We start from the raw sequence: 13,208 nt of genomic DNA on the forward strand, positions 1-13,208 counted from the left end.
CAAATTCAGTAATACAAAATGACCTGACAAAATCTTTGTTTTACAACAACTATAAACATAACATTTCTTAAAAAACATCAATTATATCTAAACTAATAAAAAACTATTTCTAATTCTAAAACTACTAAAATTATTTAAAGTCTATGTTTGTATTTCTGTATGGTACTAGTATGTGTTACCCTTTCTTAAAAAACTCAATTATAACTAAACTAATAAAAAACTAATTCTAATTCTAAAACTACTAAAATTATTTAAAGTCTATGTTTGGATTTCTGTATGGTACTAGTATGTGTTACCTATTGTTATAAAAATCTGAAAATATATCCATGGTTTTGTAAATTACATTAAAAAACAAAGTAATTTTGTTTTAGTAAAACTATGTAGAAATGGTAATAAAACATGATTTTATTCTGTTAAACCCTTTAAGATGGCCAATTCATTGATGTTACTACAAAAGTGAAGTATTTTAAGTTTTACAATATTTCAAATAAAATACACCATTTTTATGAAGAAAAAAAATTATAACAATATGATCATAGATATAACAATTTCTTATTTACAGTTCATATTAACTAAAACAAAAGAACGAAAGCAATGGTCATGGCAAATTATATGTAATTTTACATTTGGATTTTATGTTATAGCACTATGAATAAAATGTTTTAATTACTTTATAAAAGGTGTTTTGTCAGTACTTTCATAATAGTGTTAATATAAAAATTGAAAATTAATTCTTATATAATAAAGTTCAACAAACTTAAATAAAAAAAGGAAAAAAAATTTGGTTGGGCAAATGATATATAAATTTATGTTTGGATTTCTATGTTATAGCACTATGAATAAAACTTTATAAACTGTATTTTGTCAGAACTTTCACAAACAGTGCTAATAAAAAAATATTGGAAAATAATTCTTATATGTAAAAACAACAGTTTAATACAAAAACCATAAGTCTTGTTTTCTTTTAAAACATTACTCCTAAATATACATACCCCTTACATTTCTTAAACTTAAATAAAATAAAATTTTAAACTTTTTTAAAACTACAAAAATTATTTTACCAAGTCTGTTTATGGTTTTCTGTATGATAGTTTAATACTTTAAGATTAATATTATAAATTGATATAAAAATGTTTAAATTTAAAATGAAACAATACAGAATAGTGTAGTATAAGGAGTATGTAAACAAAGATTAGTGTAAATCATGTTATTTTCAGAGACTGCTATCAGACAACATTGCTTTTCTTTTAATCATGTTACGTGTTCTGGCTGCAATCGGTGAGGTAGGTGTTGATTCTGACGATAATGATTCTAGATCTTCCAAGGGTGGTGCTGAAGGTTCTGGTGAAGGGTCTCGGAAAAACATAATAGGTACTAATGGTATTGATGAGGTAGTGCTGACTGGTGAAGGTTCTCGGTATGATACAATTGAGTGGAATGATGGTGATGATCTAGATGAAGGTTTTAATGGAGTTGATGTTGATGGTGGTGTTAAAATTTGTTGTGGAATAACTGGCCTGGATGGAGTTGTGTTTAAATAAGATGGTGCATAGGTGGTTTCTGTATTATCACTTCTGTTCAAGGGTAGATATTGTGGTTGTTGTTTTCTTAGATGTAGGTATAATTTTAAAAATGCCAAAGATGTAAACAGTGTAAACACACCAGCCCAAATCCATAATCCTATAAAACATAAATTTAAAAATACCTTATAATTTGACAGTTGTTGTTTTATATATATTATTCATTCCAAAAAACACTTCATTCCTTTTCATTTTTTTATATTTCTGTTTTTTTATTATATATATTTTATAACTTATTAACATTATGATTATCAATATTGTAACAGCAAAAATAATTATACTTATATATATAATCTTATGATTCTTTTCCATATCATATTCAAAAGCTGTTGTACTAATCATGTATATTGTACCTGTAAATCCTGATGTTCCTGTATAGAAGGTCTTGTTGGGTGCTACATAAATAAAAAAAGAAAAACTATATAATTTGATTTACATTTTATAACAATCAAAGCTGAAAAAGAAATTTAAAACAACACATTTATATGACATGAAAAAATAAAATTAAAAAAAAATCACTTTTATGTACACAGATATGATAACAATAGGACACTATATGGCAGTGTTGGTACTGATTTAGTAGCTAACCTGTCTACTTTCTTTTTGATATGTCTGTACCTTAGGAAAGAATTGGAACAAATTCCAATCTTTCCAAAAATAGAATTATAAACCATACTGTGACCTATAATGGTTTACTTTTATAAATTTTGACTTGGATGGAGAGTTGTCTCATTGGCACTCATACCACATCTTCTTATATCTATAAATGAATTAAAATATATTTAATAGAGCTTTAGTTTCATACCTATGGTTGGTGTCATCTCTTGTGTAATGCCTTCCACTGTTATATCTTGATCTGTAACTAAAAATGATGTTTCTATTTTTATATATAATTTTTTTACCATGGTAACTGTCTTTTTAGGAAGTATGAGTTATAAAAGATCAATAAATTTACAGTGTTTTTTTAAATTAACTACTTTGATGTTGGATTTTTCTTTCTTTTTTTCCATTGATAAGAGTAAAAATCATTGTCAACAGTAATTCTGGACTAAGAATAGTTGAAAGGCTAAATAAAATACAGAGTTGAACAGCATTGAGGATAATAAATAGACAGAAAATTTAAGACATAGAAAAAAGGTAACAATTTCATACCTGTAGTTTTACTTTTTGTTGTAAACTTTCTCCATGTTATGTCCTTAACTGTAAAATAATATACAATATTTTAACAAACTTAGAAAGAATAATGATAATGACATATATAAGATTCTGTTCAGATTGAAATATTAAAGGACAACAAATAATGTTTGGCTATAGCTCTGTCTTTATCTATAGTAAGTTAGATCTATAACATTATTTTTTTTAATAACTATTCTAATGTTGAATGTTTCTTTCAATGAAAAAGGAATATAAGATATATTGACATAATCTAGTTTCATACCTGTTGTTGTTGTTTTACTGGTTTTGGCTGAATTCCTATTGTCTTTAGTCTGTATATCTTTAACTAAAAAGATAAATTATACCTTTACTAATAGTATAAATTTATCTACATGGAGTTAAAAATATGACACCTAAGATTCCTCTTTTTGATTACTATTCTAATGCTATATATTTTTTCATTGAAAAGGAATAGAAGATATTTAAAAAATATTAAGACATATTTTCATACCTGTAGTTTGTGTTTTTATTATTTCAGTGGTTTTGGTTCTTTGTCTGTGGGTTGTCTGCTTTTGGTCTTTAACTGAAAAAAAATAAATATTTTTAACTGATAGTACAGATTGACCCTAACTAACTGTTGTTGTAATATCTGTTAAATAGTCATGATATTCAAATATCTTTGATCTTTTCTATTTAATTATTGATCATATATATATGTACAAAATTGAAAACATTATTACATACCTGTACTAGATGTTGTTGAGATAGAAGTTGACTGTTCTTTGTTCCATACTGTAAAAAAAAAAACATAAAAGTATATTTTTTTCTCACAATAATTGAACATTAAATGTAAATTTTCATCACATGGTATAGATTAAAATTGTTAATAATGAATCTCATACTTAAATATAATACTACAGTTTACATTATTTTGTTGTTTGTCTGCTTTTATACTATGTAACCACATTTTGGTACAATGTAGTTTATCCTTTATTAACATGGTTAACCTGCATTTTTGTCATCAAACTTTTTTTTTATTTCATTAATATATATATATGAAAATTATTTAAAGAAATTTCAACTTAAAGAATTATACAAAATCTGTAGGATTTATATGGACTTTTAAAGGGTCGACCTTAAAAAGGGGCGATCTATTTTTTTTCAAATGAACTCGACACTATACCATTTTTTTTTAAGACAGTCGTTGAAATCTTCTTACGATTTATAAAACAACGTAGTTATAAAAAAACTTACCACATGTAGTGTTTACACACTTCCAAGTGCATTCTCTGTCGTAAATGTTCGTGATTGTTGGTTTGGAACACGTGTGGCAAAGTTGAAATGTGCAATCGCACCCATCGCTCCCTTCTATTATCACCAATTGTACCTCCTGAGTTAACTTTGTTTCATTTGTGCAAGGGCAATACCCTATTGCAAGATTATACCTGCATCCTTCCTCCTGTGTTCTTACAGGTCCCATTAAACTTATGAATAAACATGTGAATATAATTAAGGCTGCCATCTTGTCTTCTTGCATTTGAATAAAGAGACCAGTCGTGACGTGTAAATTGAATTTCGATATTAATAAAATAGTTAATAGTTTTTTAATTAGTATTATATTTAATTTTGTAAAATATATGTAATGTATCTTTTATGTATGATAAAGATTAATGTGATTGAATTCATATTTTACTTATTAAAAATGAATATTATCATATTTATGGTTAACGTAACACCATACGGTTCTCACTATTATTCTACAGCCATAACATTAATCGTCCTCTATATATCTGGTAACATACCTGCACTTCAGACGAAATATAGATACATTACATGTATACATGTTGAAAGGGTTTTTCTGGATTAACATGTATATCAGATCTCATTATTTATGGTTATATCTGTTAAGTGAAAATCATATTATGAGTGTTTTATAAATTATAAAATCAATTATGTTTGTTGTGTTTATAACATAAATGTTTTCTACTTTTGCTAGTCTATTACCATTTTGATATCTTTCCTAAATTACATTCACTATTATGTTACAATTTTCCATGCCTTGTAATTATACTCATTATACTTCTTACTAAATTTTTTTCTCCATTTGAGATCTTTTGTGAACTTTGACCCTTTACCCCTTCAGTTATAATAACCTTCAATGTAATCAATATATATTGATGTTAGGTGTTAAGAAAACAATTCCCCATGGTTTATAATTATGTCAGGATCATACACTGTATTCATAGTTTTGTAATAATGTCATATTTTATACCTATCTATGACCATTGACCTGTCACATGGGGTCATAATGATATATAATATATAATTATTTTAATTATATGAGACCTTTCTACTGTACTTTTTTTTCAGTTTTGCTAATGATGTATTCATAGATAATTATTCTATTTATTTGTAACTCTTCAGAACATATATATTTTAACTTACTAATTGTATTTTGTTATATCATACATAGATATAAAATATTGGTCAAAACCCTAAAAATTGTATTCATTTACTATTGAGAACCAGCTATAGCTAGTACCTATAAATGTAAGTATAGTTTTTTTATTTTAGGTAGTATTTTTCTGGATATAAATGGTAAAATATATTTTAGTGATAAACCATGTATGCTTTATTGCAAAATAAAATTATTAAGTTTTTTAAATATTAGAAAAAACTCATTGAAATTATCTTTTAACTTTATTCATTTTTTACATACATGTATGGATCACATGTATACTCTTGATATTTATGTTAAACTAAATCCATATGTTCTAAAAATATGTAATTTTGATATTATAGTTATAACTGTAATTCATACCTAATATATATATATATATATATATATATTTATTTGTGATACTACTTTGTATTGTATATTTCATATTTAATCTTCAGATCTATTGACAACCAGAAGAAAAAGCTAAAATGGAAATTAAATCAAATATCCAAAATATGTAAGTTTCTTATTTTTATGTTTTTACAGTATTGTTTAGATACTATAGTAATAAGAAATTGTGAGATGATTGTCTTTGTAATTCTTTGTTAAGATATTTAACCTTGGACAATAAATGTAATATAGATACATACATAGAGACAAACACATAACCTACTCACACATACACAAATATATATATATATATATTTTCATTGTTTATGATACTTTTTAGAATATAAATTTTATATTTATTCTTTTAGGTCTACTCCTCCTCAACTTGTTCTTTCTGGAATTAAAACAGAAACCAGGACACATATCCCTACTATGTAAGTTTATTTTTTTATTCTAAGTTTTATCCTATTGTTTGTTTATTTTTTTAAAAATAATGTGATATTGTATGATTACAATTGGATTTTAATGTATAACAGTTAAAAACAAATGAAAATATATATATACACCTACACAAACATGTAATTAGTTAATTATGGGTATTTTAAGTAATATCTTTTAAAAAATTAAGAAAACACTCATGTCTTAATATATATTGAAAAATTGATTGTTATGTATTAGATACTTTTTTAAATTGTAATTACAATATTTTTTCAGATCTGTAGAACAAGATGAAATAAATCATCTAGAACATGTAATTAAAATACTAGACCAGAAGATTACTAATATGAATGTTCTGATGAATTATCACGAGATGCTTTTCAAGAGGCACAAACGGAGATTAGTAAGAGAAGTAAAAGTAATTGATGCTTATACCGAACGTCTGTGTTACCTTCGGGTAAGAAATGGATTGGGATCATAAAGGAACTATCTACACTTTAAAGTGTATAAATTTTATTTTGTGGCTTGAATCAGTGGTGATTTGTCTCATCTACATATTACGTGTACTACAAGTTATACAGAAAAAACTAAGATATTTTAATTGGATCTTTTTTTAATTAATAATCTATGTTTAATGAGAATAAAATATATATTAATTTTATTACATATCCTTGTTATTTTTTGTTGTTGTTGATACTATTGTATTTTTCATTTGAGATATAATATTATTACTTGGGGGTTATATTCACATAGGTTAGTTATGACCCCCATCTTATGACATCCGGTATTAGATAATATGATGGGTATAATTCATATAAGCTATTTATGACCCCCAACATCTATTTATGACCCCTATATTATATCATTTTATGTCATTTTATGTCATATTATATCATTTGAGATTATGTAAGATGATATAACTTGGGGGTCTTAATTTTTTTTTGGGGGTCCAAGAACCCCCTATAGTAGTTGCAGGCATTTGGTATATTTTGTTGTTTACATAATTTGATAAATGGTTTCAAATATGTACGTTTAATCAGAGACATATAATACATGTCTCTGGTTTAATATAAAGAAATTGTCAAATACGTAAGAAAACAAAAGCACATGCTCATATTTATTTATATCTTGGTCATCTCACTCGCTGTGTCGGCAAAGTTCGGGAAGTAAACCCGATGCATAATTAATGAGATGAAAATGCACGCTACATGATATTAATTATCAATTATTAACACTTCTGTACTTTTATATATAAACATTCCATCGATCTTATTGATTTCCTATCGAAGGTCGGTGGTTTTCCCCGGGCGCTCCGGCTTCCTCCACCAATAAAAACTGGCCGCCACGAAATAGCCCAAAAGCGGTGCTTAAAAGTGGCGTTAAAACACCAAAAATCAATCAATCAATCAATCGATCTTATTGTTAATTTAAAGTACATATCTTTGATTTTAGCAGCTTTAAAACTTGGTCATAATTTTGTCAAAATCGTAGCTACTATCCCTTTAAGTAGTCCGTAATGTTTGGTTAAATGGTCACGTGATCAATTCAATTGAATTGATTGATTGATTTATAGCTGCTTATATTATAGATTTATATGCTTAGCCTCCAGTGGAAAATATTACATGCATATTCAAGATGATAACATATAATGCTATACTAATACTTTATTAGAACAATCATCGGCCCCAAAAGGGCATGCCAGTTACATATATTGATACAAATAGACATAGTAAAGAAAAAATAATGATAATGCTTATATATGATAATATGGAGTTCATAGCAGTAATTGTTGTTTTCTTATTGTAAAACATTTATAACAAATCAAAGCCACAGTGTTGCTTATTTATCATGTTCACATATATGAAGCCAAATAAATCTGTTTTCTGTATATTGATTTTTTTAATTATAATATATATATTACAATTTCAAAGCAGAAGTCTAACTAAATTGGTCGTTGTTCGAATACTGGACATTCAATCAGAAAATTAACTTCATCTTCAATTGAATTTAAAGGACAAAATTTACAAATTCTTTTATCTTTGTCAATCTTTCTATAAAGACCCTGCATGCTCAATAGCTAATTTATGAGCACTAATTCTCATTTGTGTGAGGTGCTTTCTAATTTCAAAATTCTTCACAACATTTGTATAAGTCTTTGTCTTGAATATGATTATGTTCTGCCTTGTAAAAGACCGAATACACCCTGCTTTGTACGAGAACGACACACTGAGTCAGATATTTAACGTGCTAGGCAACAAGGTTGCTGTCCACAGGAAGTGAAGACATATCATCACCGTAATTTAGCACATTATTCCGACTCCTTGGCAACCAGTCTTTGTTCTAACTCCTGTACACCGAGTTCTTGAGGGAGAAGCAACCACAACAACAAGTTCTTGGTGTAACCCAACCCGTGTATCGGACCGTCCACGTATATACCACGCTCGAATAACCCAACCCACGTATCGAACCGTCCACCTATAACCATGCTCGAATAACCCAACCCGTGTATCAAACCATCCACCTATATACCACGCTTGGATAACCCAACCCGTGTATCGAACCATCCACCTATATACCACGCTCGGATTACCCAACACATGTATCGAACCATCCACATATATACCACGCTCGAATAACCCAATCCGCGTATCCGGGGGCGAATCATCCACCTGTATACCACGCTCTAATAACACAACCTGCGTATCGAATCATCCACCTATATACCACGCTCGAATAACTCAACCGGCGTATCGAATCATCCACCTATATACCACCCTCGAAGCAAGCACGCTACCACGAGAATACCGAGGCAAAAAAGTTTCATTTATATTTAATTATTTATTTTAAATTCACATTTATACCCTGAAGGGTTGTGATTGCTTGTAATTTACTCATTTCATTGAGGTACTAATATTATGTCAAAGTATTGCATGTAATTTTCCATTAGAATTATTACAAAGGGGCTTCTCTCTAAACCGACATCAAAAATCTATCTGACAATAACGCTGATGTTCTTATTTTTCTGTCATATATAAGTAATGAAGGATCTATAGTGTGTTGCCGTGGATTGGATCGGAATATCGAAAAGGGAAACTTTTCAAAGAAAATAACAACATTTGACGGGATCCCTTTTTTTGAGGAACCACAGGACCTACAGTTACAAGGAGATAACATATATAAGGATGTGTGCCTTTAATATGGGGCCCTTTATAGCTTGCTGTTCGGTGTGAGTCAAGGCTCCGTGTTGAAGTCCGTACTTTGACCTATAATTGTTTACTTTTTACACATTGTGACTTAGATGGAGAGTTGTCTAATTGGCACTCATACCACATCTTCTTATTTCTATGTGTGCCATTAATATGAGGTTATTCTGTATCTTATTTGAATTATACCTTGCCTTGAACCGAATTGTTTTCTACTCGTAATCCAATTAGCTATAAATAAGAGAACACAGTTGGGATTATTTGCTCACAGTAGCTTCCGTATTTTTTCTTACGAAACGACTTAAATTACAATTCATTTTTAAAATTTCTGCTGATATATAATAGATGTAGCAGCAACTGTATGCAAAAATAACAAACTTCGTCGTATAACTGCGGGCAACTTCGATATACATTGTAATCCCGAACTTTACACCGCCAAAAATTTCAAATATCGTGCCCATGCACATACTATCAAGGGAAGCTCCAGTTTCAAATGGAATGAACTATGATATATTTATATTCCGACAGGTAATAATAGACTGACAGGGATTCCCTCTAATGTAAAGATTCAAACATTCATTCATTCACGAACCCAGATTTTAATTGAGAGTACGTTAAAATAAAGATTCCTTGAAATAGAATTTTTCGAACTCTCGAAAAAAGATATTAGAGCTTTATTGAAACTAAGCATTGATGTAACTATTTTATTAAAAATAAAAGAGGTTTCAAGATTACCGGAGGAGTATGAGGCTTGTGTGATGATGACTTGATGTCCAGGATGAAAAACTACGTTTAAATTAACCATGGTATGCTAATGTACATATGCGTTATCTAGTTTTGACAAATATTAATGAATATCACATTCATCGGACATGAGAAGGTCGACACGGACATAAAATAAACCACTAATTTAATGGAGATTGTCTTATCTGTAATGATTAGCTAAAAGACCCCGGATTGGGCCTTGAATCACATTATTTTGACATCTTATCGCAAGTTGTGCGGTAATTTTTCGAATAATGAGCTATATTGATGGAAATCTTGACCGTTTATTATTGGAAATTGCAGCGATGCCGAACATGATGCCAAGAATCATCTCAAACTGCCGACCTTGACACCATTACTCGATCAATTAAGCGTTTTGCTTGTATTATTCACGTTCTCAAAATATTTGTCTATTTGGATTTAAGAGATGTTCAAACAACTTGTATACTTGTTAATTAAAGTTAATTATGATTTAAGTACGTATGCGAACAAATTAAAATTGTTTAAACTAAATAAACTCTTTCAGCAAAGGTGCATGAACAAAGGAGCCAACAAATTACTCCCAAAGAAACTTGTAAAAAATTTGGCTATCAGTTTGACAAGAGAAAAACATGGTGTTTAATTTAGAAACGACCGCGCACTGAGACTGGGTTTTAACAACTTTTTCATGTTATTTCAAAAGTGTTGTTACATTGCATGGAACAGTTTTATAGAAAAGACATCCTTGCGATGAAATTAACAACTTATTTTTAGAAAATGGTCGCTGGAATAACAAAATTAAATAACAAATTAAAAAAAAAAACTATAATGTTAGGCCTTGTCTTTTTGTGCCAGGTCAATCAAGTAAAAAGTCCATGTGCCATTGGGCGTTAAACAAACAACAACCAATAAACTAGACTTGCTACAATTCCCTTTCTTTTATTTCTTTCTTACTAACTTATATGTTTACTGAAAACTGCCAGTATACTGATTGCCCTTCAATTCAACACCATAATCATATGGTGGAAATGGAGGGATAATACATTGTTTGATCCTTATCTTTTAAGGGAAAATGGACGTGAAAACAATAGAAATTGAAATATAAAGAATAATATTAAATACAACATTGATCTTCAAAAAACACTTTTTGTTCCTTCGTGTTTAAAACAAATAGACTTGTTTTTTATTGATGAATAAGAGGTATGTCCCGAGAAAGATATTCTGAAATATTTGTTTGTGTCTTTTTATCACAAAAACTACCAGCAAGCGAACGGAAACTAATGAAAAACACATTTTAGCCCTTATTATAAAAATCACAAAAATAGCAATATTTGAATCTGAGCATTTTTTCAAGGGGAACTGAGCTGCAGAATTAATTCCCCCAGTTTTATCATATGACCGACATGAAAAAAAAACCCCAAATCTTTTTTTTAATTTTTCATCCACGTAATAATATAAATTTATTTTAAGTTCAGTGAATAAACCCATCATATAGATACCAGAAAAGGTATATCTATTTGTCCTTGTGTTTACATTTCTCAGCTTTTACCTGGCAACCAGGTAACGAAACAGACAGGTTACCAGTTATTCCGTTACATTACGTCACATTACGTAACGCGACAGACGAATTTTATTGAACCTTATCAAGGTCAAATACATATGTATACATGTATAGAGATTAAGCTGATCACTGGATAATTGTTAACATAGACAAAACTGCTCGAGGGTGTTGTAAATATGTGTTCGGATTTAGGATAACACACATTTGCATGTAGTATTGAATGACCTGTCGCCAGTTATTACCTGTTATTAGTAAATACACATTGAAAGTTGAAACAAGATGGCGTTATTTTCAGAGAAAAAGGGAGTCGAAATGATATCGGCTATACAATTTTGAATAGAACAAAAACGATTGGAAATATCATCTATTTCTTTAGTATAATTCATTTCATTTTATTTCGGTTTTTCGGTTGCCATAATGTCGGGGGGTGGGGGTGGGGGTTGGGGGGGGGGGGGGGGGGGGGGGGTGGGGGGGGGGGGGGGGGGTAGCGCTACGATTGCGGCTGATCTTGTCATTACTGTCGTCGTCCGTTCTATATGTCTATATTGGTTATTTATTTTTATGATATCATTAGTAAACTGGAAAATCGTGCTTATCAATCATCAAAAAATGTAATTTGAATAGACTATTTTCATAATACCAAATGCCGGGGGGGGGGGGGCAATTTTCATAATACCAACTTTTGACTTATGATTTTATAATTTTTCGACAGGTGACCTAACTGTGGACTTTGCCTTGTATAGAAAACATTAAACAAGTAATAGCTTTTCCAAAAAGCTATCCGTCTCTTAGCTGATGAAAGTGGAAAGTGTTCTCGCTTTGTAGATTAATTCATTCAGAATGCCTTGTACATGTTGTATATAAATTGTAGTGGATTACAAAAATTATAAAAGGCTAATACATTTTTTTAGATTTACCAATGTTTTTTTGGGGGAAAATATTAACACTGGAATGGGAGGGGTGATGTCTTACTCATCTGCGTTTGTATCTTTTTACGATTTTTTTTCAAACAGATATGCTGTTCGTTTTTACTTTTTCTATGGTTGTTTGTTTATTTCTTTGTGTAAGAATAATATGGCGCTTTCACCTGAATGTTTTTCATTCATAATATGCATGGAATGTGTAGAGAGTGAAATGTAGTAAAATTTAAACATATTAGAACACAAATAATATATTTCCAACGGTTTTTACAACTTTTCAAATTATAATAATGTTATTGGTTATAATGAAGGTGATAAGTTCTGCAATGCTATTTTAGATTAATAATAATAATAATGCTATATCCTTCCGTCCACTAAAACCGGTCACCTTTTAGAACTTAGTCACATTTTCACTAGATATTTGTTATTCTCCTTGAGTTACTAAGTACATAAATAGAACGTCTATCATCATTCAAATAACTTTATGATAACAATAATAAATGAAATTTTAGCAGACAAGTATAAAAACTTGTTAATTTGTGTAAATTAGTTTCAGCAGTTTGTTCGTCATTGGTTTCATACAACCTCCTTGGTGTCTGTCATAATAGTAGCGCTACGATTGCGGCTGATCGCTTGTCATTACTGTCGTCGTCCGTTCTTTATGTCTTAATATAATGGGTTATTTATTTTTAATGATATCATTAGTGAACTGGAAAATCGTGCTTATCAATCATCAAAAAATGTAATTTGAATAGACAATTTTCATAATACCAACTT

The 13,208-nt window shown here is 29.3% G+C and overlaps 1 protein-coding gene across 1 annotated transcript; it reads right to left on the minus strand.

Moving 5' to 3' along the window:
- Positions 1-1,072: 1,072 nt before the first annotated feature.
- Positions 1,073-4,261, minus strand: LOC127718902 (uncharacterized). The gene is made up of 8 exons (XM_052224991.1): positions 3,990-4,261; positions 3,480-3,527; positions 3,247-3,318; positions 3,019-3,081; positions 2,733-2,780; positions 2,386-2,442; positions 1,934-1,975; positions 1,073-1,680 (listed from the first exon to the last, which is right to left on the minus strand). The coding sequence occupies exons 1-8, from the start codon at positions 4,255-4,257 to the stop codon at positions 1,214-1,216; spliced, it is 1,065 nt and encodes a 354-aa protein (XP_052080951.1). The 5' UTR covers positions 4,258-4,261; the 3' UTR covers positions 1,073-1,213.
- Positions 4,262-13,208: the final 8,947 nt, after the last annotated feature.

The sequence above is a fragment of the Mytilus californianus genome, unplaced genomic scaffold (genome assembly GCF_021869535.1).
Source record: "Mytilus californianus isolate M0D057914Y unplaced genomic scaffold, xbMytCali1.0.p SCAF_10, whole genome shotgun sequence".
Taxonomy (NCBI): Eukaryota; Metazoa; Mollusca; class Bivalvia; order Mytilida; family Mytilidae; genus Mytilus; species Mytilus californianus.

Excerpts from the sequence above, each read along its gene's own strand:
- LOC127718902 (XM_052224991.1), bottom strand. The coding sequence starts at position 4,257 with ATGGCAGCCTTAATTATATTCACATGTTTATTCATAAGTTTAATGGGA. Across the intron at positions 3,319-3,479 it reads CTCAACAACATCTAGTACAG|TTAAAGACCAAAAGCAGACA; the intron begins GTATGTAATAAT and ends ATTTTTTTTCAG. Across the intron at positions 3,082-3,246 it reads AATAAAAACACAAACTACAG|TTAAAGATATACAGACTAAA; the intron begins GTATGAAAATAT and ends TTATCTTTTTAG.